This window comes from Vicugna pacos, chromosome 16 (genome assembly GCF_048564905.1).
Source record: "Vicugna pacos chromosome 16, VicPac4, whole genome shotgun sequence".
NCBI classification, from domain to species: domain Eukaryota; kingdom Metazoa; phylum Chordata; class Mammalia; order Artiodactyla; family Camelidae; genus Vicugna; species Vicugna pacos.
In genome coordinates this window covers 1765749-1792461 of record NC_133002.1, presented here as the reverse complement: position 1 = coordinate 1792461, position 26713 = coordinate 1765749, and the positions used below count along the sequence as shown (strand labels likewise).

The window sequence follows — 26713 nt, the reverse complement described above, 5'->3', positions numbered from 1 at the left end:
GGCGCAAATGTCAGGACCAGGGTAGAAGTGACAACAGTTATCATGCCAGGGCGCTGAGATGTGGGTGAGCGTCTTTCTTTTGAAAATGCTCCCATGTAGTTCTATCACTGCCTTTACAATTCAAATTGGGATGGATTGTGAAAGCTTACACAAAAAAAGTACCTGAATAGGTAATAAATGCACATGGTACAAAAATTCAAAGGGAAATGAGAATAAAGTGAAAAGTTCCCCTGTATCTTCGTACTTCTGGTCACTGAATCCTCTTCCCCAGAAGCAAATGCTGTTTTTTGTTTACACGTATTCGCATCTATCAGTACAGGCACATGTGAATAAATGCATTCAAGTCTCCCACTGCAGCCAGATACTATCCCAAGTCCTTGACACCCTTACAAGCCTCAGGCTAACCGGATGTCATCATTCCTGCTTTATAGATGAGGACTCTGAGTCACAGAGAGGTTAAGTAACTTGCCCAAGGTCACACAGCTATCAAGTCACAAAGCTTACATTCAGGCACTGCTGTCTTCACAGCCTGTGCTCTTAGCTACTACACTATTCTCACTCTGTAACCAGTTTTGTGACTGTCCTTTCGGAAATAGTCCGTGCACATGCAAACACATTTTGTGTGTGAAGGAGAGGGGAAAATTGTTTTTAAGACAAAGGTCTTAAAAATTTAAACACAGATTGTAGTTAGTCTAAAGAAGATAAACTGGCAGTTCTTTAAGGGGGAAAGGAGGGAAGAAAGGCTACCGGGCCCTGACCACAGGCTGTGGCCCCATCACAAGTTGGCTAATTAACTCTTTCAGAGCAAGTGTGTTGCTTCCACAGGGGAGCGAAAGGGGGCTCAAAGCTCTTCAGTGACTGCCCGAGATCACGCCCACGGGAAGCGGGGATGGAAGCCAAGCACGGGAAGCAGTAAACTCAAGCTCTTTTCGGTGTCCCCTGAGACAGAGACACATAAGGGTCAAGGAACGTCCTCTAAGCCTGGGGCCCAAACTGAAGTTCAAGTCCAGAGCCGCACGTAACGGGGGCTCTTCTAGTCCCAGCAGGAGGCAGCCGCCCCAGCTTCTGGTCCCCCCTGGCCAGTCCCCTACACACCCCAGCAGCGCGGTGATGCTGAGAAAGGCAGGGCTTTAACCAAGCCGCCGAGCTGAAGGCTCCTTTCTCTTCAGGCCTCCAGGCTCTGCCCTCACCGAGATCTTAAACCATGTGAGAGTCGGAGCTGGGCCTCTATGGGAACAGAGCCGAACAAAAGCCTCATTGTCCGTCTCCACAAAAAAATCCGTTTCTGGGTCAATGAAGTGGCTGACCCAGGGCCCACTCCCTTTCTGCTTCCGTGGGCCACAGCCAGGAGGGAGGCAGGAAGACCTAAAAGGGCATCAGCCTTTTGGGGCCAGGGCTTTTATTCCAAAGGAAAAGAGTCTAAGATTTACTCTCCAGCGAGGACATCACAGGGCATCCAGGGGGCAAACGCCCCGGGCCCCGGGCCCCCCGCTGGCAGGGTGCTGCGGGCTCTGCTCTAGTCCCCATCCACCGAGAAAGCAGGTGAACAGAAACCAAGCTCCTGTGTTGATTAATATCTCAAGAGACAGAGCCAGGATGGGGGCTTCCGGAATTTAGTTAGCCCAGGGGAAAAAAGTTCAAGCGTACTCCTGGTTTTCCCGTCAGAAATGAAGAAGATCTCAGATCGATGCTGCCTGGGCTGGGGCTTCTACAGGAACGGCCAACGGCCTCCTCTGCATGTTTTCAAATTCACGTTCCCCTTCCATTCTGCCCTTCTAATTGGTTCTTTGCGAGGTCATGTTTGCAGCAATTTCTCGGGAAGGCTAATGGTGTTTATTTAACGAGAAAATAAAATGTACAGACAGCTCCAGAGGCTGGTCTCTGAGAGATGGCTCAGGGTGGGGGCCGCAGCTCCCTACCCTGCCCCCCTCCTTCGCCCTCCTTGGCTGCCCTTTCTCATGGACCCTGGAGGAGGTCCTGAGATACGTCGGGGAACAGGTCAGGCCTTGAGGGGACTGTGCTGGGGGCTGAGGGTGGGGGCAGGTTGCACAACCTCTGGGCAGAGCCCTGCAAGGGAGTGAAGAGGCTGGATGCACCCTCCTGGTGGGCATCCCTTACACACCCGGCTTTAGAAGGAGGTCTCCTGGAGCACTGAACACGGGTGCAGAGAATCTAGTGGAGAGCTAAGTGGCTGTCCATTTATGCCACCATGGGACTTGGCAGTTCTTCCTCCTTCTAACTGAAGTGCCTCCCACTTCAAGTCCGCACATAACTGTTTTCCAACAGAACCTCTCCAAGAACCCAAAGGCAGTAGTTAGCGTCCACGTCACTGCCAGCCTCACCCTCCAGGCTTCCCAGCCAGGTGGAACTGGGGAAGACTCAATCACACTGAGTTTCTACCCTATTCTAACATTCTTAGAGTCCAGGTTAATCAATGTCAATGTTTCTTAAACAGGGGCCCTACACTGACACTGGTCCACTCTGGGAAGAGAAGAGGATTATCACCTGACCTGATCTAACCCTTTACTGAAAGAGCCCACTGCCAGGCTCGCTGACCACATCGCACTGTGGACTAGGCTGAAAGCTCTGTGCGACCAAGACCCTCGGTTGGTCAGTGGCCTGTGACAGACCAACAGCTTCCAATTCAGGTACAGAACGGGGATCAATACCAATAATGATCAGCTGCTGGCTTACAGGTTTCCAATAAACCCCTTAATACATCTCAGACTTGGGCTCGAGTGTGACGGGTACTTGACGGCATCGGCAACGAGCGCGCGGATGAGTGGGCGGATCTGGGGGAGACGCAAAGGGCATGAGCAGCGTGGACCCGGGCAGCAGATTCTGCCCCAGACCCTGAGTGGGCACCAGTGTCGTACAGGCTGCCCCAGCATCACATCAGAGCAGGTGTCCTCACCAGGCTGTCGTTCCACAAACCCTCAGCACGCTTTCTACCCCATCCAACAACCCCTTCCCACCCAGCGGGACTTATTCTTCTTTGTCAACACACTTCTTCCTCCATCCTATAAAGTCATGTTTACAGGCTGTAAAGTCCCAACCCTCTCCCCCAGGTAAATAAAGTCAAAATGTCAGGACCTCATTAGGAAACACACATGTTATTTTTGACACCCCACACCTACAAGGGAAGCAATGTCTTTTTATTTTTAATTTAATTTAGGCCTTTGTGAAACTTTTTACATCCTTCCTCCCCCTTGGGAAACAGGCACCAATAGACAAAGAATTAGTGCGATTTTTTTAATGGTCTTTAGCATACAGAGAAGAGTCAGTCTGGACTTCAGAGGTCAATTTCAAAAGTGAGTGTCTGGCAGGTAGTCAGGACGTTAAAGGCTGTTTTTTCTCCTTAGAAAAGCATTATCTTCTATCACAGCTTCAGCTCTATCTTACTGGCACTACTTTAATAAATAACCCAATTATGCAAATTATGGAGACAGAAAACTTCAGCCAACTGCCTTTCGGGTTGGAGATGCTCTACGAGCGAGCATCTCGGGAGATGCCGAGCCGGGTCTCACTGCCTTGCGGTGAGCCTGCGGAAAGCTGCTCCCTCCGGATGGGCACCGCCAGCCTGGGAAGGCATTCTCTCTGTCCGGGGGCCTGCTGGGGCTGGTGCTCTCTAGGGTTCACAGAGGCCCCCGAGCTGAGGTCTGTACAGGGCACTGCCTCCTCTCCAGGGCCATTAGCACTGCTCTTAATAAGCAACTGCTAAGAGTTGGGAGAGGAGCTATCCATCACACAGATCTTTATTTTTCTCTCCGTGTATCCTGTTCCTTCGCCTCTGGCAATGCTCCGGAGCAAACAGGCCTGCTGGGTGATGGAAGCCACGGGGAGTGAGAAGGCCTGTCCCCAGGTCTCTCCTCTGTACTTGGCCAGAAACCACTCCCTCTTCAGCTGACCCTCAGCAGGCGACCTGATTAGCTTCAAAGACACTCAGCTCATTTTCCACTGGGCCCCTAAACCACCCAGCTCTCCCCTGATGGGCCAGGCTTAGAGGGACCTGGCAGTGCATCCCTGAGGTCAGAGGGAGGGGGCACAGCTGAGGCTCCCCTGGAATGAGCTCATGGGGGGCTCCCTACCCCCACAAGAGATGTATTTCAGCATCCAGTATCCCCACTGCCCACTTTCTCAAACAGCTGATGTGGGATGAGTGGAGAGAGCGCGCTGAACCATTCCACCTCCCTCCCTCCCCTGGCTTTCAACCAGCCTCCCCCCAGCCACCACCACAGAGCACCTGCTTGCTTCTTTCCTCCCTGCCCCCCTCCAGCCCCACTCTTGGGATCAATACCTAATGCTGAATTCAAGATCTTATCTGAGTTTTGCAAAGATAAAGCAACAAACTTTCCCCCAATGATTAAATCCTTTGACGACCAGCCCAATATTTTTCAGCCCTCCTCTCAGAACATTTAGAGAGCAAATGAAATGACTCTGAAACTGGAAAGCCACCATTCTCTCTCTCCCCTTGGGCACAAATAACCTCAGAGCACGCTAAGCAATTAAGTGATGGGCGGGGCCCAGGAAGGCCCCATCCTCTACCCAGCTCACCTCCTCGCCCGGCTGTAGGGACCCGCTGTGCAACAGTCCCAAACGCCACATGCCTCAGTTTCTCCATCTGAAAATGGAGGTACACCACAGTCCAGCAAGCAGATAGATGTGGAGGAAGGACTAATAACGTGCTTAAGCCCTTAAAATCACCCAACTCCCCTGCTTTAAACCACTGCCTAGCCCTGTGCTTGCACAGTGGTAAAGGGCATGGGTTCAGGGTCAGGCAGGCTGGGTTTACGTCCAAGCTCTGCTCTGACTTTGTGTGACTCAGGGCAGCTTGGTTCACTCACGACTGTCTGTTGTGAGGATTTCACAATATGTGTAGGCACCATGCTCAGAGTTGCTCTACAGGGAGTGTTAACATGACCTGGTTAACACAGGACCACCCTGTTACCATGATGTGTGCAGTGACAGGATGTCAGGACCCCTTTCAGGAGTGGAGGGCGTGTTCTCCAGCCACTGAGAGTGCTGCTGGACGATGCCCCCCAACCCCCCAGCCCCAGCTGTTGGTCCCCTCCAGGACTTCCTCAGTACAAGCCCAAGGGTGTACTTCCCAGGTCACTGCATCCAATGACTGATCCTTCAGCTGCGCAGCTGAAGGACCACCTTCTCTTCAAGTTCCCCAGGGCCTCCCCCCACCCCCCGCCCAGCCCCCGTGAGGAGCACCTCCAGTGAACCTCCCGCATGCTGAGCCCCGTCTCAGGGAACCCAACCTGTGACAACAGCTTGGCTTCTCTCAGTTAGAAAATGAAAACAAAAAGGAAATTATCTGGGACAAACTTCCAGTTCAAAAGCTAAAAGCCAGAAACATACGTCAGGTCCTGGAGCTCATCCATCCCAGTTCCTGTATTTTCCAGAGGCGGAGCCTGAGGGGTTCAGAAAGGTTAGGAAAAGTGCTCCCAGCTACACACAAAGGGGCTGCAGAAGCAGGAAGGTGGTTCCTCAAAGGAGGAAGGTGGGAAGATGCCCAACTTCCGTGGGTGTCAGATCCTGCTCCCAGGATGGAGACGCGCATCCTAGGAGGGCTCACTGTCTGCTGTCCCCGGGATGCTTTTCTACGGTGCTGCTGAGGTCCAAGCACAGATGTCAAGTGGGAAGAAACACAGACTGGTGCCATGCAGATGTAACTGAGGGCCACGCTTGTGCCTGCTACGGGATGGGCGGGGCGGGGCGTAGGGCAGGAGGCGGCCACTGTGCAGCAAGGAGTAGAAATTCTGCCCCAACCCCTGGCTCCTAAGGGCAAGTGTGGCCTGAGGGGGTCCCGTAAGCCTGGCCGACCTGACTCCCAGCAGGCCAGGCCTCAGGGTCCACGGAGATTTCCCTGCAGAGCAGCGGACATGGCTCCAAGGGCACACAGGTGGTTTTCAAAACACCTGGGGTTGAGGACAAGTCACCGCCCGGGCTGCCCAACGGAGCTGGGTCAGAAGTTGACGGGAAATGCTGAGCAAGGCCCTGCCAACACAGAGGGGTTGATGTCTGGGCCTCTTTAAGCAGGAAGCTGGCGGCAGTGCCAGCCGGAGAGGTGTCCTCAACTTCTGCCACCGCAGCACTTTCCTCTGATAAGATGATGGAAAACAGGAAGCCGAGGAGGTGAAGGGAAGGTTGGGGCAAGGTGGCTGCAGAAGGATGTTATTTTCTTGCGCTTATCACCTGCTTCCAAATGCACATTCCATCAGGCGAGGGGTGTGGGGCCCGCTTGCTCTACATACATGATTTGAGTTTCTGTTGTGGTTATGTTCTTTTTTCTTTTTTTTTAATTCCTTCCTCCTCTAATGCTCTGAAATCACTGGATTACCCCAGCCTCAGCACCCAGTCAAAAGAGAAACTCCTCTGAGCTCTTCGGAGGGGCTGGAGACTGTGGAAGGGCCAAAGTCCCCCTACACAGACAGAACAGCGGGAGCAGGAGGAGGGGCGGCAGGGTGTCAGGGCTTCCTGTTGAAACCTCTAGACACAGCGCCTCCCCAGCTCAGTTTCCTTCCCGCCTTCTCTCTCCCGCCCCACGGGCACAGGCTACATCCACTCAGGCCAGTTCCTGGAGGGGCATGGGGCGCAGTGCTCAGAAGAGCTCTCTACTCCTGGTTGAATGCTCCACTGTCATCTTGAAATTCTTAATACTTTTTGAATCAGAGGCCCTGCCTTTCATCTTTGTTCTGACTCCGCGAATTAGGTAGGTAAGGGGTCCTGCACCCACCGCAGGAATCTTAAACACTGTCAGGGCAGAAGGATGCTGGGCATGGCCCTCTCTTGGCTGGGTCGGGCAGGGCCGTGCACACTCTCCTTCCCACCATCACCACCAGAAGCCTTGACTTGGGGAAGTGAAGGGAGGGCGTTCCTGAAGCCCCCCCGAGCGCTGGGCCATGGAATGACCTCCCTCCCCCCCCCAACAGGAAACATGTCCCTCACCCAGTCAGAGAGGAACCACCGCCATGTCCCTGCGCCCAAAGCCTTTGGAGAAGGGGGAGAGAACCCCCCACAACAGGGGGCGTCTGGGTTAGAAGCGGGAGAATGCTCCTTGGCACCTCCTCCGCGGCGTGTCCGGGCTCCCGACGACCCGCGTGCGAGTCCGCTTCTGTCAGTTACCAGCGGGGTGGCCTGACGCCCAGAGTCATCAGCCCTCTCACGACCCTCAGACGGTGAGCCTGAAACTTGCCCTGCACGGCTGTGAGGGTTAAACGAGATGGTTCATCACCTCCTCCAGCACAGGGCCTGACACAGAGCAGGAGGTCAAAATCCTTTATACACTGATATTCAAACCAGAATGACAATAATACTGCCTAGAAGCCGCTCAAGAACCTTCTGGGATTATGAGCACCGGTGCCACGTGCAGATGGGCCTTGCCCAGCCTGAAATAAATGACGAGAACACTCTCCTTAACAAACCCGTCCCAGTGTGGCGACAACAAGGAGCAGGATTTGCAATCAGCCAGCCCAGGTGTGAGTCTCTACTCTGACCTTGGGTGGAAGGTACCAGCCCACTCTGAGCTTTGGTTATCTCATGCACAAATGGCGGTGATGATGAGAATGGTAATAATAGCTAACATTTATGCACAGTGGATGGTACTACACTCTCCAAACAATCCTAAAAGGAGGTACCAATATTATCCCCCTTTACAGATGAGTCAACTGAGGCATAAAGCAGCTAAGTCATTTCCCCAAAGTCACAATAACCCCCCTGGGGCTGCTGAGAAGATCAAGTCAGACGATGCACGTGCAGGCCGTGCCCGGTAAACCGTAAAGATCAACGCGGTGATCAAGGGTATCAAGAATCGCCATCACCCACACCACCTTTCTCCGCCTCCTGGCTCTCACTCCAGAGCCTTGCGGAAGACAAAGGCGATCCTTCTACACCTGTCAGCAATTCTTTTCTCTCCTTGCCTCCCCCTACGCCTCATCCTCCACTCCCTCCCCATCCCCTCCCAACAAATAGACCACTGATGCCCCGGTTTTCTGCCCAGTTTTCCATTTTGCCTTTTAAGGATGCTGTGGATGGAAGCAGGAGACGCCGGACTTCCAGGCACACACAGGACACCCCTCCTTCTCCCACCCCTGCAAGCAACGATTCCCACCCTGTTTCCTCCCTTCCACTCAGCCTGCCTGCTCCAAACAGGAGAGACAGACAGTCAGGGCTGGGTAACTGCTCCTAATCACAGGTGACAGCGAGAATGTAAACAACACGAGAAACATCTAAATGCAATGCGAGTGGCAAGGAAACACTGCTCACAGCTCCTTCTCTCAAGAACACTGCTTCCTGCCACTCCCCTCTGGAAATCCTGCTCACGAACACCCCATTAACAGGAACCCCCTGCAAACCAGGGGCTTCTGGAGAAGAGCCGTACGGAACGCTAAACCGTGACTTTTGACCCTGCTTCCTCTGGGGAGGATTTTCTAGATTCAACCGATTTTTCTGTTTAAGGCAATGATTTCACCATGTTCTTTTTTGGGGGGGGGGTGAGGTGGGAAGAGGTCAAAGACCCCTCTGAGAATCAATTCAGAGCTAGAAAGGCTCTCCCGAGAACAACATGAAACATTTTGCGTGTCACTTCAGGGCTTCACGAGCCCCAAGATGAGACCCGTTCTCTAAAACATGGCCAGGACGGTGAGAGCACAGAAGACACAGGCAAGTGCAGGTGCCCTTCAAGCTTCCAAGAGGCGCGGAAGGGCATCGTCAAGTCTGCACTCACTGCACACGTCGAATAAACTAGCTGAGGCTATTTTTTTTGGCTCTTTAGATTGACAGTGTGCTTCAAACCACCTCCTTCAATGCAAACTGAGAACTCAATTGAGTAATTGCTGCGAGTAATTTCCACTTGGGTCGCTTAGCGCTGTGGTTTAGCAAGGACTCAGAAAGCCCGGATTAGAAAAGTCCATCAGAACACGTGTTGGGTGTGGCTGCATAATTAAACGACAGTTCATGAGGCAAAAGGAAATGGGGTTTTAACTGTCCAGTATCAGCCCCTGGTGCTACTGTGGGCCTCCATCAGTCCAGATCTTTAACAGATATCACCTCTACCTGCCTGACTTTGGAATAGTCACTGTATCTTTTGTCTGCAGGACTAGGGACGGGAAGAGACGGATGCCAGGAGAGGCGGAAGGGGGAACCTTCTCACACTGGGGTTCTTACCTCTGTGCCTGTTGGTCGTCTTATCAAACATCAGCATTGCATCCTCCACCTGCAAAACAAGTACAAAACAGAGACTGCTTTAGGAATTTTAACAAAATATGCAAAATATTATATATTCAGGACAGGGGTGGCAGTTTCCATGATGAAAGTCATGGTTGCTCATTAAAAATTATTTGAAAATACAAATATTGGAAAGAAAAAAGAAATCACTGTCTTTCCATCTTTCCAACCTAGCACAGCCACAGCTAACATCTAGGGTACTTCCCTTCAGTTTTTGCCTTAAAAACCAACCAACCAACCATGCCTATTTCAATACAGTTTTTTTTTTTTTTAATGGAGGGACTGGGGATTGAACCCAGGACACCTCACATACTGAACATGTGCTCTGTCACTGAGCTGTACTCCATCGCCCTCAACATAGTTTAGATCATACTATAAGTGGAATTTCCCGTTCTTTTTTTTAGATAACAATACAATATTGCAAACAATTCCCAGATGACTACTATCATGAATACTGTCTTTTTTTCCTAATTTTTTTAATGGTGGTAAAATACACATACTACAAAAACTGCCATCTTAACCATTTGTAAGTTCAGCTCAGTGGTATTAAACACATTCGCAACGTTGCACTACCCTCACCACCCCTCGTCTCCAGAACATCTTCCACCTTGTAAAACTGAAACTATCCCCAGGAAACAGTAACTGTCCTCTCCCCTCGTCCCCTCGGTCTATGGCAGGCACCTGCCTACCCTCTGTCTCTATGACTCTAAATACTTCATGTAAGTAGAACGACAAAGCATTTGTCTTTTTGTGACTGGCTTCGTTCACTTTGCAGAACGCCCTCACGGTTCATCCACATCCCATTCACTGGCTTCTCCATCTGCGCATCGATGGACACTTGGGCCTTAGTCCTGGGCAGAGTGCTGCTGTGAACATGGGCGTACAAGTGCCTTTTGAGTCCCCACCGTCAGTCCTTTTAGGTGTAAACTCAGAAATGAAATTGCTGGATCGTATGGTAATTTTAGTTTGTTGCTGGTTTTTTGTTTTGAGGAACTGCCATACTGTTTCCACAGTGGCTGTGCTATTTTACATTCCCACCAACAGTACACAAAGGTTCCAATTTCTCCACGTCCTGGCAACACTTGTTATTTTCTGCCTTTTCTAAAAAAATTAGTAGTCATCCTAATGGATGTGACGTACCGTGAATACTGTCGTCTGACAGCTGTGTAACACTTCGTGGGGGGAGGAGCTATAGCTTACTTAATTATCCTTCTGATGGATATTTAAATTGTTTCCAGTTATAAACAACGGAACTTTAATATTTTGATTGTATGGGCTGAACTGTACCCCCCCACCCTACCTGACCCAATTCATATATTGAAGTCCTAACCCCAGTATCTCATAATGTGACTGTACTTGGAGATAGGCCTTCAAAGAGGTAATTAAGTTAAAATGAGGTCGTTAGGGTGGGCCCTGATTCAGTACGGCTGGTGTCCTTGTAAGAAGAGGAAATCTGGACACAGGGACAGAGGGAAGACCACGTGAAGACTCAAAAGAGAAGGTGGCCGTCTGCAAGCCAAGAAGAGAGGCCTCAGAAGAAACCACCTGCCGACACCTTGATCCTGGACTTCTGGTCTTCAGAATTGTGAGAAAGTGAATTTCTGTTGTTTAAGCCACCTGGTCTGTGGTTATGGCAGCCCAGCAGACTAATACGCTGACGCTAGGACCTTCTCAAAAACATTAAAAAGAGGAAAGTAGCAAAGGCATCCCTCTGTCTCTCTTCCTAGTCCCTTCCTCGTCCTCCCATGCATCCTGCAACCCTTTTAGACATTTCTAGACATTCAGGATCCACACTCAAGTCCCATGTAGATCTCAAGAAACTCACACTTATCAAACCAGATTTGGCTCTGAATTCCACTCCTTTTATTCATGCTCCAATCCTTTATTTGCTCCACAAAAGACACATCTTTAGTGCAGGTGTTGCCCTAAACCAATCAGCCATTTACCTGCAGACTGTACCTGTCTGGCCAGGTCTGCAGCCTGATCTCCTCATGCATCTTGTGGACAAGATTGGCAGGAAAAATACAACCAAACCACGTGGTTGTAGGTGGACAAAACCGTTAGCCAAAGGGCTCCGTGCTTGGAGCAATCTCAGTGTGTGTGTGTGTGTGTGTGTGTGTGTGTGTGGCTGGGAAGGACCAAGCACTGTTCACTGGAGCTCAAAGGCTCACAAATGAGCTTGGGGGCCTGAGCTAAGCCAGCTGAGAAAAGGAATCAGAGGCTATTCATTCCTCACTCCTCGCAGACGACAACCTCCGATGGAGGGGAAGACATCAGGCGAAGCAATAAAACCAGGTTTAAAATGGTGCCTCCCGACAAATCAAATCTATTTTTCTAGATGCTATCAAATATAATAGGGGGAAACGCAAAGTCAAGGTAAGATTGGAAGAGGGGGTAGGCAAGCCAGACACAAACCTCGAAGGGACTGGTCTAGCTTCCAAATCCCTTCTGGAGTCAGGGCCCCCTTGCGTTGCTAAGCAACCGAGCCTGAACAAACAGGCTCCTGGGGCCTTCCCCTTCTGGTCCCCATTTCTGAAGTCAGTTACTGGGAGGAAAATGGCCCTGCATGGTGACTGCTCCTCCAGCAGGAAGCTGCCCTCTCTCTCCCAGGGGCCAGACTGAGGGGAGTAGGGGATGCTAGTTTAGAGAAGGGGTGCCTTCGCCATACCAGCCCTGGCCAAGCAGGCTTGCCGAGTCCCCCCGGCACCGGCAGAAGCTACGCACACCACAGCCGGCTGCCTCCTGTGCACCCCTCAAGCGAAACCACCAGAAGATCAACCGGTTTGTTTGTACACAGAGCCGTCACACTTGAGCATATGGTATCGCAGACTCAGACCCTGGGCCTCGCTAAGAATTCCAGTGCCTGGGGTGCAGGTGGGTGGCGGGTGAGGCCTGCCGGGTACCGCACAGGTAAATGTGACATCTGTTTCGCACCATTGCCGTATTTTCTGAGACGTTTGCCAAGTCCCTATTTTGAGCTAAAAGTGCCTGACAGTAAGAAAAACAGCCTCCCTTCTGCGCTGGCCATGTTTTGGTTCTGCAACTCAGCTCCCCTTAGGAAGTAAACATTTTGAATTAAAAAAAGGTATTTTCAAAACTCCCCTTTCCACAGGGTGTACCGAGGTCCCTCTTTCCCTTCCTATGTTTGGACATTTTCTGCCGCTGTCTTCCTAACATTCTCTCCACCCTGGTGAGTGAGGAGGAGGAGCTGTGTGTGTTTTGGGGGCAACTATTGTTGTAAAGAAAAGAGCTCTTTCCTCCATAGTCCAGGTGTACAATGGGGCTCGCCAAGACCTCCTGAACAGACAAAGCGCCAGGGTGAAAGAAAAATTCTATTAACGCTTTACAAAATAAAACATCTAAGAAGTAGCTAGAACGGAAAGAGGAAAGGGAGAAAAAAAATCAGTGTGGGTAAGTCCCGGTGCTTGGAGGGAGAGAAAACTTCTCAGCGATTGCAAAACACTTATTAATTCAGAGAAGCCATCAATGCAATGGAAATCTGGCAGAACAGCAAGAGCTGAAACGGGAAGAATTTGAATATACAAAGGCTGAATAGAATGAAAAATACGGCCTCACATACGGGGCTGTTTCTCACGGTTCTCTGTGAATCAAACAGAAGCGGCTTGTGTGAGCCTCCATCACAGGGCAATGAGGGACACAGTCAAGGTAGCTGGGATTCAGCCCTGGAGTGAGTAACTGCTAACTCTGTCTGTCTGTCTGTCTGACAGACAGACAGACAGACAGACAGACACACACACACACACACACACACACACACACACACACACGTAGATCAGTTGGCTGGAAGTCATCAACTTCAGCACACGGGCTTATTCAGTGTGCTAGAAGAGCACAAAAGAGTCGGAGGGCTGGACGCAGTTCTCTGACTTCGGGGAGAAAACCCCGTTAACCCAGGAGAAATGTCACCTTCCTCCCTGTGATCAGCACTGGTATTTATTTTGTGTTGACGGTGCCCTTACCAGCCATACTGACTTCTCTGTGCCAGAGGTGGGGGCCCACAAGCCTAGGGGTCCTGGGTGTCCCTGGAGAGAGGGAGCAAGAAGGGGAGGGGGTGTCTGAACCTGAGCAGACTGTGTCCCACGTCTTGGCACACAACCTGGTCTGTCTGAGGAGATGGAACTTGTTCCAACCTTGAGATCTGCCTTCTAATAACTTAAGGCAGGTGTAAAATGTGGCCCTGGCATCCTCGGTGCTGTATCTTTGTGAACGACAGCAGGAGAGCAGGACAAGTAACTTTTAAGTGAGATGGCTGGGGATGCCCCCATCTTTGTGAGACACCAGGAGGTCCCTAACATGTAACTCTATCACGTGGCCGTGGCCTCCTCAGAGGTGTGCACCATGCACTCCCCACGTCTGAGAGTTCAGAGTGGGGAGCCACGCTGTCAGCCTCTATGGTCCACGGGGTTGGGCAGGGCGTCTCAAACCTCCTCCCAGTCAGAATCACCTGGAGAACTTGCTAAAAACACAGATTCCCCTGGGCCTCTCTCCTGCAGGGTATCTGATTCAGGGTGCAGCGTCTGCATTTTTAACAAGCTCCTGAGTGATGCTGACGCAGCTGCCGGCCTGTGGACCCGACTTCCCAGGCGCTACTCTAAGGGATGAGAAATAAGAGCGAAAGTTAGAGCCACTGGACAGAACTGCCTCTTCCTTTTTACAGACACTCAGTGCTCAATACATGGACCAAATTTCCCTTCCAGAGGCAACCGAGGCACGTTAGTGTGGCAACGGGTCTCCCCTCTATGTTCCCCGTATCTCAGACGTCTACACGCCAAAATTCAGAAAATGACAACAGCAGAACCTATGATGGAAAAGACGACAAGAAGAGGGACTTCTTAGTGGGAACCAAGCTGTCCCTGCCCCCAGTGCAGGAAAAATTTGGGTTCTCCCAGGATGACAGAAACCTTCCTTCTAACAGATCAACTCCAGCTAGTATCTCCATCATTTGGCCAACTCAGTCTGGATTAGAAAATCTAATAAATTAACTTTACTTACTTTAATGCAACGTGTAATTATTAGGCATATGCTATTTGCAAAGCATCAGCCTAAGTCCAAATAAGAGGCAGATTATATAGGCCCATGGTGTATGGATTGCCCCACACCCTTTACCCTGTAATTTGGTAGATCCTCTCTCAAAGAGGTGGAATCCATCTCCCCATCCTGTGTATCTGGACTTGACTAGTTACAGTCAATAAAAGAGGTGGAGAGAGTGGTATGCCTGCTTGGGGCCCAGCCTTGGGAGAGTCTGTGTGCTTCAGCTTGCTCTCTCTTGCACCTCCACCGTCACCATGAGAAAGGCATGCCTAGGCCAGCCTGCTGGAGGATGAGAGACAAATGGAGGAGGGCCAAGTCCCCTCAGTTGCCCCAGCTGGGGCCAACCTACAGGGGCTGACAGCTGGTCACTTGCCCGTTGCTTGAGCTCAGCCAAGATCAGCAGAACCATGCCCAGTGGCCTCTCAATTCGTAAAATAAACAGCTATTGTCTGCCACTGAGGTTTTGTGCTTGTTTGTTACACAGCATTCTTGTGGCAACAAGTAACTCATACATGGTCACTGCTCTCAAAAAAAAAAAAAGCTTTTGGTCTGTAAGAAGATACACAGGCAGTCTCAAATAGTATTAGACAGTGAATGAAGGCAAGAAAAGGGGTGGAAGGAGGTAAAAGGTGGAACGTGAGCTGAGTATTCAACTATTGATTCTACATTCTGAGTGGAATACAGGTACCAGGGTGTGGAGGGGCCACTTCTAAATTTCACCCTGGCAGCGAGGTTGGAGACCAAGATCCTGGAAATGCCAAGAGAAACTGGCAACACATTCCTCACTAAATGAGCACCATGAAAATCTACAGTAATAAGCACTCAAGTCAGTGGGTGATGCCTCTCTAATCCTAATTCATTTAATGAATGAGTGAACCCTCTTGAGAATGAGTCAAAAGATTTACTGTGAGCCAGACATTCTTGCTGGGTGACTTTAGAAGTTGCCAGAAGATGCCGACCATATCCAGAGGTTAGACTTCAGCCAGCCCAGCTCATGTACTGGCTGAAGATGAACCCTCTCAAGTCACAAAGCAAAGACGCTCCTCAGGTAGAAATTCTGCTTGTCAGGTTGGTTGGCCAAAGGATGGGGCCCTAGTGTGTGCTCCCAGACCACTGCCACTTCTGCCTGTGGTTTTGGCTCCCCATGTAGACAGCAGGTGAGTGAACCTGATCTGGGGACACAGAAAACTAGTTCCCAGGAACAAAAGGGAAAAGCATTGCTGGTAATAAATAACTCGGCAAGAGCTGGGATGCAGCTGAGCATGGCAGGCAGTGCTACACCAAGCATGGGCAGGATCCAGGTTCTGATCCCAGCCCCACCAGGAGCTCCCTGAGGACAAATCACCTCCTTTATCAGTCCTTAGTGTCCCATCTGTGAAAGGAGAGAACTGTATGAGATGGTCACCTACGATCCACTTTGAGAGACTCTGCCTAGAATGCTGAAATGGACTGCAGAGCCTGCTGGGACAACATCCAGGAGCATCAGATTCACCGCTTGTCCTCTGCAAAGTCTCGGTGCCGCGAGGATGTTTCAGAGCTCTGCTGTGGCTGGCCAGCGCACTCTGAGAAACTTGCTACCCATCTTGGGATGCAGATACACACACGCCCACACACCATACGTCTCAAGAACAAAGCAGGAAACGGCATTCCAAATGATCCTTAAATCATCTGGTCAGACGCAAGGAGGGAGAGGAAAAGGAAAAGAAGAAACGCAGACGCAAGGAGGGAGAGGAAAAGGAAAAGAAGAAACGCAGCTCTTCCAACTCCCCCAGAACAAATGCCCTTCAATTTCGCCTCCTGCTCCCACTCAAACGCTTCAAGCGTTAGTTTAAATAAACGCCCATGAACGCAATACCGTGATACTACGGCGCACGAGGCTTAACAGGCCTGCTGATGCTCTGTAAACTCAAGACACTAAAGCCACAAGAGTGGAGTGAGTCACGCAGACGAGGCAGGACCGCCCAGGACAAAGGAGCCTGGAATCCGTGCTGGAGACGGAGGCTGCCTTATCCCAGGATCGTTTCTGAACATAGGATGGCACCGCTCTCCGCTGCTCCTGCAACCAGCCTGCACAAAGCCAACTCCGCTCCTGCCCCAGAGCTCAAGAAGGGCATCCAGTTTATGGAAAGGAGACTTCTCAGTAGGCTCCATTCCCACAACAAGTGAGGAGGGTTGACCTTTTATCATTGCCCAAGAGGAAGACTGGAGGAGGAAAGGGAGCAGGTGGGAAAATCCCGTTAGTTCACACTGAAATCTGCCACCAGTGCTTTTCAACCTTGACTGCTCACCAGAATCACCCAAAGAACTTAAAAAAACTCCCTGCCGCCAAGGCCACACCCCGACCAGTTAAATCAGCATTCCGAAGCGGGGAGCCCAGCACAGGAGTGTTTAAAGCTCCCCCAGTGATTCCAGGGTGCAGTCATAAGAGCCACTGTTCCAAATGGCTAAATACAGCTGAGCTGAGCTTTAATCACAGCATGTATGTGTGGAGAGGGGCCCCATAAAAAGGGCTTTACCTGGATCTTTGGCAGCCTAAAGACTGGCCTTTGTCCCTTGCCCAAGTCCAGATCCAGCAGGCCCTTTGCCACAGGTGGCTCCTCTGGGGCTCTCCTCACTGTTTTGGTCCTGCCGCCGCTAGGCGCTTTTTCCTTCATTCTAAAACTCAAAAAATTCTAGTTTGCATCCACCTGAGAGCTTGTCTATTTTAACTCATACCCATGTCTTAACTGAGTAACAAGACAAAAAGTCTGCTTAGTTCCTCCCAAACTTCTTCTTGACAGTAAAACAGACATAATGTAAGATGTGCCGTGTTAACTCTTTTCTGATAAACAATTCAGTGGCATTAAGTACATTTCCTAAACTCTTCACAGAAGGCTCCCAAGTCTTCCGATGGGCAGAGTGTTCTATTCCCATTGGCAAGACTCTTCTTTACTGGCCCTATTTTTTTCTTTTTTCTTTTTTAATTCTTGCAGGGTCTTCCCTTTTCCCTTTAACTTAAACAAAAACAAACCAACCCCAGTATTCATCAGATAGTAGCTATGAATTTATAAACCATTTGCCATGGGAATTAAAGGGTGTGGGGTCACCAAATGACTCTATGCTGGAGATTCAGATATTTCACTTACATAAAGGGAGGCCAAACCTCCTGCTCAGAGATTCTGATTCCGCAAGTAAATATCAGACTCTCGGCTATGAACTGTCTGTTTCCCCCGAAATAATGACTACTGTAATAGCTACCATTTACTGGAGCTTAAAAGGCAATTTACAAAGCTCATTTAATTATCACAATAGCTCTGAGGTAGATATTATCACACCCATTATATAGGTAAGGAAATTGTGGCTTATTGTGATTAAGTGACTTGCCTAGGATCACACACACGCAGTAAATGGTGGAGCCGGGATTTAAAACCAGATGCATCCCTACGTCTTTCTACCAGTCGCCCTTAACTGTTCTGTTTTTTGAATCCCTGGGGCTTAGTGTAGTGCCGTTCATTGTCTCCTAAGCGAACCTACAAACATTGCCTTAAAACTCTACCAAAGAGTTAAGAGAGGTGATGAGGTAACCAAGGAGATAGCTGTACACAGCTTCTGGCAGGCTCAGGGGAGAAGGGGATGGTAAGAGAGAGACAAAGGGAAAAAAGGGAGGATGGAGGGGTCTCCTCCTTTTAGATGCGCAAGTTCTAGAAGCCCAGAGCTCACCTGTCTGCTCCGTGGTCACAGAGCAAGCCAGTGGCAGGGCTGGAACTAGCGGAGGGGTCTCAGAACTGAGTCCAGGGCTCAGACCACCAGTTCCTGATGTGAGACCCGCTTCCCAGAGTCTTAGGAAGCCTTCAGAAGGTGGTGGGTGGTGAGTGCCTCACGCACAGGACACTCTCATCATAACAGATCTGTTGCAAGTCACTGCCCCATCCCAGCAATCTCATATGCACGCGCGCACACACACACACACACAGAGCCCATGCTGTTAAGTGGGGAGCCACGCCCAATGCTGTGTCTTCTCACTGCAGATGGGTCACATCAAGGGACAGCCACTAAGGAAACTAGCAGTCCCAGGAGACTCCATCTCAACATAGAGCAAAGGAAGCAAGAATCTGCCTGTAGAACCTCTGCTTGAGGTGGGGGGTTCTGGTCTGGCTGTGCCGGCAAAGCCCAGGCCCAGCACCACCTGGAGGGCACGACAGGAGGCTCTCTCTGGGGACATCCCAGCCAGGGCTAGACAGGAGGCTGCGAAGGGGCCAGGCACGAGCTGCTGAAGGAGAAGCAGTTGGTTCCGGCAGGCTTGACAGCTGTCACACGGAAATGGCATCTGGCCTAACGGCCTCTCGTGTGAGGCGCCTTCGCATGGCGGCTGCTGTGCTCTGGAAATCCACGGCCCGTCTGCAGCCCTGGTTGTGAGTGTATGCATGCACGCAGGCATGCAAGTGTGTGCTGCAGGCGGGGGAGGGACAGGCAGACCGCCTAATGCGCCTCTTCCCCCTCTCCAGCCTCTCCCCATCAGGCCTCACCTACCGTGAAAAAGGCCCAAACCTGCCAGCTCCGGAGGAGACAGGCAAATCATTAGTGGAGCACTGATGTGCCGTAACACTCTCTTGCATTCCCATTAAACAAATACTAAACTGCTAATTGCCAAAATAGATCTCCACGAGTCTGACCGAAGCGGGGAAGGGTTTATAATTACCAAGTGTGAAAATGCACAGCCTGTAAATAACCACCTCATCTGTCCTAATATGGGCTGATATTGATGGGCATGAAATAAACATCAGGACCAAATAGAAAAATCATCCACATCTCCTGTGGCCAATGCAGTCTCGAATGGTGACAAGTGTAGCTGCAGCCACACGCTCGGGGAGCGGAGAGGGGGGGAACGGAGTTTTGTAGGCTTGGAGAATCTAGGTTCCAATCCTGATTTCAGTCCCTTGGGCAACTTGCATCTTTTTTCAGCCTGGAAGGTAGGGAGGGTAAATGGCATGGCCTGATGATGGGATGGAGGGCTTTCGTGCATCTCCGGGCCCTGGGGCATGGAACTTGCGGGTGCGTGACCCTCTGGGAGAGGACTTCAGGCACCTTCCATCCCTCCCCCTTTAACAGACTGGCTGGTGAGGATAGAGAATGAGAGAGAGGGAGAGTTTGGCCAAGGTGACACATTTATTCATTAACTAGTATTTATCAAGGCTCTCCCGTCTGGCTGACACAGAGTTGTTTGCAGAGCACAGAAGAGAAGCTGGGTTTAAAATGACCCCTGGGCTTCCTGACACCCCCACACCATGGTGCCTGCCTACCACTCCACCACTGGGATGGGAAGTAGACTGGTCTATTGGATTCCAAAGCCCCCTCCTCTCCTTGACTGCACCTGGAGAGGGGGAGGTGACCTGCCAGAGGTCATAGGAGCGGTCCCCCTTTGCTCTCCACCAGCCTGTGATTCTGAGGGATTCAGGGGGACCTGCAGTGAATGTTTCAAGTCAAGGAGGAATGGAGGTTTGTTTGTCTCAGAATCAGACCCAGAGGTCACCTCTCCCCTTCCCACCCAGTGCAGGACTCCCTTCTCTAAGGCTCCTCTGAACCCTTTCTGGAGCTTCAAAGACTCAGAGCATCTCTGCTCCACCCCTCCGTTGAGCTGTTCAGGCCTGAATTCAGGAGCAGTAGCACTCAGATGCCCAAAATAGCAGCTTCCTCTGACCTGAAGCCCACTTTTGGCACAGGACAGAATTCTGCAAACTGCATCAGGCACCTGATTCAGGGCACCAAGTACCACTCACCCCAGAGCTTCTTAATGGGGCTTAATGGCATCTCGGGAAGCTCCCACTCTTCCCCTTTGGGCCCCATGAAAGCCAATCTCTCCTGCACTCTTGTCCCTAAAGTAGCCCCCAGGTCCCTGAGAAGACTCCTGGGTTGCTGAATTCAAGCCCTTGACCCCAGGACCTTACCAAACAGCAGCAAAAGAAAGGAAGGTCTGTACTGCAGACCATTTTTTAAGGAATCCTTACTTTTACTTTTAAATTCCCAAAGCATTTTTCAAACAATGGCTAACAGAATGCAGCCGAGAACAAAGTTCACGTGCAGCAACAAAGGCTAAAGGACTCAGTCACTTAGCAAAGATACTTCTTCCTCAGATAGGATCATAAATATCTGAGCTGGAAAAGGCCAGAAAGACATGCGTCCAGCCCAGTTGTTTTGCAAAGGAGCAAACTGGCTGTCGGCGATGCCAGGCAAACTGAGCAGCAGGGTCAGAGGAGCCGGGTGGGCTTCGGGAGTCCTGGGTTCAATTCTGCTCCACCACATCCACCTCCGCACCATCTCGCGTGGGGCTTCTGGTGGCTCAGTCTCCTCGTGTGGAAAAGGGGTGAAGGTCACTGGCAGCCTTCACCCCAGCCTGGAGAAGCAGAAACTAGTGACGTAACACACAGGAAAGCACTCAGTGGGTGGCCAGTGACTGTCCAATGCTATCGCCAGTGCGCAGCACACGCAGGCGCTCAGCGAGCGACTGTCAGATGAGGGCTTGATAATGGAGGAACAGACTTTGCGCTCACGACCACAAACTCCAATTTAGTAAACTTAGTGTGGATGAGCGAGATTCACTCTCCTAAGGATCCCTGGCTTTCTGTGCTGTGCTGTCATGACTCATATTCATGCAAATAAACCCTACTTCAGAGAGCAAGGAGAATGGCAGAGCCAACCATGGCACATCTCACGTACTCCTCCCAATAAAAAGAAAGAAACCAGCGGCACCCGACTTGGATGGATCTCGAGGGAATTGTGCTGACTGAAAAAAGTCAGTCTCAAAGGCTTATTCCATGCTGTATGATTCCATTTCTGTAACATTCTCGAAATGACAAAATTACAGTGGTGGAGGACAGATTAGTCATCGCCAGGGGTTGGGGTGGGGGAAGGGAGGGACTATTATAGGAGGAATTTCTCTGTGATGATGGGACGCTTCTGTATCCCGATTGTGATCACGGTCACTCAAATCTACACATGTGATAAAATTTCAAAGAACAGCACACACACACACAGCCGCGCGCATGCGCGAGCACACACACACACACACACACGAGTGCCTGTTAAAACTGATGATGTCGTAGCATCAATTTCTTGGTTTTGACAACGTGCTAAGGTTATGGGCGACACTATCATCGTGGGAAGCTGGGTGAAGGGTTCACAAGAGCTCTTTGTACTATTTTTACAACTTTCTGTGAGTCCCACACTAAACATTTAAAATAATAATTTTTTAAAAGCCACAAGGGGGCTCATTATATCACGAAACTCAGTGGCAGATCAGTGCATAGTGCAAATAATTACGCCCTAATGTCTCTTGATTTGGACAGCATGGGCACAAACAAGGTACGCCTGTAGTAGAAGGATCTAGCCCCTACCTGCGTCTCCTATTCGGCACTGGCATCTACTACTGGGAAATAGTGTTGTGTCACGTGAGTATCCGTGTTGGTGGTCCCCACTGCCCCCATCTCGTCATCTTTCCTGGATCTCAAGAAACTTCATATATGGCCCTGGAAATTTACAGCACCTCCTAGAGTAACTAGTGCAAAAATAACTGCATGGTGCTTGGTGTTTGAGTTTCGGAAGTATTTTTTCTGCAGGATAAAGAAAAAAAATTCAGATAGAAAAGAGCCTCAAATCTAGTGGTTTCCACTGTTTCTTTTTTAAGCTATCAAGGCCCTGTGTTTCATTCAGTTTTCAAAACACGGATCTTAAATCTTTTGCCATATTTCATACATCAAATTGTACTTATTACTACTTCAGACATGCGGAAATGTATTTACCGACACTTGTCATAATTGTAACTGGGGCTATTGGCAGCTTGGGGTGACCAGGGATAGAGTGAGCTGGGGGTACTCTGTCGAAAGCAAGCATGCCTGACATTTTAGTTGGTCCCCATGCTGTCTAGGGTGGGGCAACCGTGATGCCTGACAGATTTTTGATGTAATGACATCAACCTGAGCCGCATGCTCCTTCTGTCGGCCCTGAGGTTTGGACACACCTGTGGCCTGTTTGGAGATCTGGCCTGATCTGTGAGTTAAGATCTGAGCATGGGGAGAGGGTAGAGCTCAATGGTAGAGCATATGCTTAGCATGCACAAGGTCCTGGGTTCAATCCCCAGTACCTCCATTAAACAAACAAACAAAGAAACAAACCTAATTACCTCCCCTTCGCCCCTCCCCCCCCCCAAAATCTGACCATGACTCAGATCTTTGCAAAAGAGTATGGACAGAATAACCAACCTCCTACTTAATCCCCAAAGCACACAACTCCCTAAGGGAGAAAACAGAAGAGAGAGGGAAGAACCTTCATCTACCCTTAAAAAAAAAAAAAGGTACCAACTTAAGCTGCTTCAAGACCCAACAAGCATGTTTTTCTTCTATTTATTTCTACGTCAGCACTCTGAAGGATAAAGATCTTTCTCATTGCAAGAGCTGTCAATTTGCCTTAGTCCCATGCTTTTCCTCTGTTTGAGGTAAAGAGGAACTACAAGGCGGGCAAGTGAAACAACGTACCGCCATCTACCGTATTTTGGCAACTCAAACTGGGGCCAGGGCGAAAGGAAATTAAAGACGGACAGCGAGCCACACCGCTCACCTGCGTTGCACCCACTCCAGCCTGCTCGCCACTCGCTAACTTTACCATGTGACGAAGCCTTCGGCTCTTTGCTGCACCCTAATTCTTCAAATCATTATACACGTTGCACAACTCACACAATATTTTGCTTCCTGAAGCAGAAAAACCTCTTAGCTGCTGGTGAACTGTCAGGTGCTGTCACTTTAAATACCTCTGTGAAGCAGCACGGAAGCCAGCAGCACGTTCCTGGACTGACTACCCTTCCCCGTGTAAATTAACAGAGACAAATGCGTGCCACACGCCAGACTGCGAGAAACCCTCACCCCGTCAAGCCTAAGGGTTCCATTACCACGGAACTCAATAAATAAAAGGCCGCCTTAATCTCCTCCTCTCACGGGCCTCCTCTGCCAGTGATGCTGCCCCATGAAGACTGTTGGCTAATTCATTTACATTTCTTTTTGTTCTTAATTAAATTGCTCCTCAACTGCTCAGATCGGTAATTTTCCCCTCTTCAGCTCCAGGGCCGCGGATTTCTGAGAGAGTGACAATCATTTCCAGGGCCAAGATGCCTTGGAAGACCTTAGGTGCTGTGTGGCACTCAGGAGCCTGCCCTTGACCGTCACAGGTGAATCCCAAGGAGTTGGCCACAGGCTCTGAGAGCCCAGGGGATTGGGCTCCTTTCAGATACTAGAGTAAAGGCCCCCCCCCCATCACCACCACTAAGTTGTAAATGTAAGAAAGGACCTGTGGTTCTGTCTTTTGCCAAATCCCATTGGCTTGTGGACATCATGGGACTGTAGGTTTATAAAAGGCATCATCGTTCTTCTGCCAACAATGCTTGTGTCCACAAGCAGTGTTCACTGGGGCTCCCGGACCCGGGTCCCAGCTCTGCTGATGGGACATGTCTCGGCAGGGATGACTAGAAGCTCTGGAGGGGGGCAGACTCCCTGGACTCAGATTCTGGCTCTGCTGCTCCCTGGCTCTGTGACCTTGGGCAGGTAACTCAACTTTTCTGCGCCTCTGTTACTATGCCTCTAAGTTGGTACCCACCTCACAGCGGTGTTACGAGCATTAAGAGAAGTTAACTCCTGTGCAGCTTTCCAGATAATTAAACAGCCATCCTCCCCTATCATCACCGTCTCAGTGAGCTGGTTAGGAGAGACGTCTAAGGCTGCTGATGGTACCCGAGGTCTTTCCTAGTTCAACTGACACTGACACGAAGTGAGCTTAAAACCAGGGGCGAGGCTGGCTTCACCTGAGCAAGCGGGACCGAGGATGAAACTGGCCACTTTCTTGAACATCTGTCTGGCCCGTCCTGTCACACTTGGGGCAGCCATGCCCTGCCACGAGGGTTCAGAAGCATGGAAAACCAGCCAAGGCAGAGAAACAGGCGTGTGCCAGCACGAGACGGCTTCTGCTACCTGCCACCGAGCCCGGACCCATGCCCTTCAGCCTCTAAGTGCTGTGGTGAGGAAGTGAACTCGCTGAGGTCACTCCCGCTCCGGACCTGAGTCAGAAGCTCGAAGCTAGTCAGAGGCCTTCTGTGCCGTCCTGCACCTGAAAAGCGGCTCTAGCCAGAAGTCAACAGCTGCCCAGAGGCCTCGGCTCCCGTCCTGTGCCAGTTCCAGCCCTAATGACTGGGCTGGCCAGCTCTTTTCATTCAGCAATTGGGCAGCCCCTCATCCAGAAAGAGGCAGTGGAGCTGCCTTTAGAATGCATTCACTCATTTCTCAGTCGTTCAATCAACACGTATTTACTAAGTGTCGACCATCATAGACACAGTGATTTTAAAACAAGGAAGACTTGGCGCCTGGGGGTCCGAGGGACAGAGGGGCACTGCGCAGACATTCTGTGGTCTTTAATCATTCCTTCCTGTCCTCCAGGGCCCTGGAAACTCAGAGTGAAAACGCACCAGCTTGGCCAGAGGAGACAGACAGTTTGTCACGGAAAAGGAAGGATGGCTTTTTAGGCAGAGAGGCCCCACGGGCCTGGCGCTGGAGCAGCAGGTCTGGGGAGACATATAAGCCAGGGGAGCAGGGAACTCAGTGAGGGCCCGGGCCACGTGAGCCACGGAGGGGCCAGGCTTCCATCCGGGCTCTCCTGCAAGGAGCCGGGGGGCATGAGTGGAGTCAGAGAGCCCACACTCCGTCTCGGCTGAAACCAACCTCCCCAAGCGGACGGGAAGGAGAGCGCACAGGGCAGGGCCAGCTGAGGCTGAGGGGTCAGGGGCTTAATCCTCTGCTGCCCACGGTTACAGCCGAGGGTTAGCGGACCCCATCACCTGCAGGACACGGCATCGCCGCGAACATGAGAACAAGGCAGAGGGGAACCTGTCTCCTCAAGGCACACCAGCCCCAAGAAGCATGCCTTGTGCAAGAATGACGTCGGTCTGGGCTGACAGGACTGGAGCCCCGTGGCCTGGGGTACCGACCGAGGAGCCCCATCTGAGGCATGCAGGCAGAGGAGAGGGCTATTCCAGCTCAGCCGGTCCTGTGCCTGTCTCTGGGTGGGCAGCGGCGGGGAACGGAGGGGCCGGCTACCAGCTCAGCGCATGCCTTATCTTGTATTATAGTCACTTCTTGCCCTGAGTCTGTTAACTCACACTCTGTGCTCCACGGATCAGCACCCGTATGTCTGCATGACCAGCTCCTACTGAAGGCTGAGGTCCCTGAGAGCAGGGCCTGTGTCTTCTCCACCCTCCAGATAGCCCTGTTTGCTGGGTAAGCGGCAGGCGCACCTCCACCGGGTGACCGAGACGGAGAGAGGCAGAAGCGGGGCGAGAGCGGACTCTGGGGATTCAAACTGCCAGCTCCTCATGCCAGTTTACATGCTGAGGGCTAACAGTACACAAAAAAACACAAGACGCCTGTTTTCTGAAAGGTATTTGCAGATGCACGTACCTTCACCAGCAAGCGGCAGAAGCATCAGAGCTTTGGGTGGGGAGCTCAGGATTATCTGGGACCTCATACCAGCAGTCAGGGCTTATAAGCACCTTGCTAATCAGGGTAGGAAGAAACTAGAGGGCTGGGTGGGGATGAAGCCCCCATTCCCAACATCCCCTCCAACACCCCCGCATCAGGAAGGCGCCAGGGGCTCAGGTACCCTCCCTACCCAGGACCATCCATACCAGCTCCCAACGAGGCCGAAAGAAAATGCTACCACCCAAGTGGCTCAAGTCTCAAAGACTGAAACAGAGGAAGGAGAAGAGAGGAAGTGGCCGGGGACAGGGCAGCGGCGGGAAAGCTAAATTTAAGAATCACTTTGCTGTACACCAGAAACTAACATAACCTTGTAAATCAACTATACCTCAATTAAAAAAGAAAAAAGAATTAACAGACAATCAACAAGTATGTGGCAGGCCCAGCACAGGTCACCAAGGCACCACTTCTGTTTCCCATGCCCCGGGGCGGGAGAGGCAAGCTGAAACAGACATGTAAAAGCAAAGGACAAAAACAGTGGCTGGTGGCAAAACGAAGTGCAGGAACAAGAGGCATGGAGAAATCGCCATTTGGCTAAGTCCTCAGGCACTGCTTTCCCAGCAGAAGATGGAAGGAAGCCAGGTCTTGAAGGACGGGAAAGTTTAGAAAAACCAGAAAGTGTTCACATTGCCAGAGGGGACAACTGAATTAATACTGGCGGGACTTCCTGTGGTTGGAAATGTCTTGGGTCCAGAGTTAAAGGAGCAAAAGCAAGCCGGGCATCCCCGGAGCATCAAGGCGTCCTCTCGCCCCGCCCCGTAATACCACGTTCTGCGGGCGGGATAACACGGGGATGAAGGCTCCTGCAGAAGTCTCTCCCTCACTCCTCCTTTCCGCTTGAGAGGAAAATATTTAAGAGGTCTCCAGGCAGCTGAAATTTC

At 50.9% G+C, this 26713-nt stretch overlaps 1 protein-coding gene across 8 annotated transcripts in view; it reads right to left on the bottom strand.

The window, feature by feature from the left end:
• Positions 1–26713, bottom strand: part of MSI2 (musashi RNA binding protein 2) — a 376222-nt gene that overhangs the window by 125290 nt on the left and 224219 nt on the right. For all 8 annotated transcript variants that reach the window (XM_072940163.1, XM_072940165.1, XM_072940167.1 and 5 more), the window contains one exon: positions 9175–9223. In XM_072940163.1, the coding sequence (XP_072796264.1) occupies positions 9175–9223 (49 nt within the window). The remainder of the gene's footprint in view (positions 1–9174; positions 9224–26713) is intronic.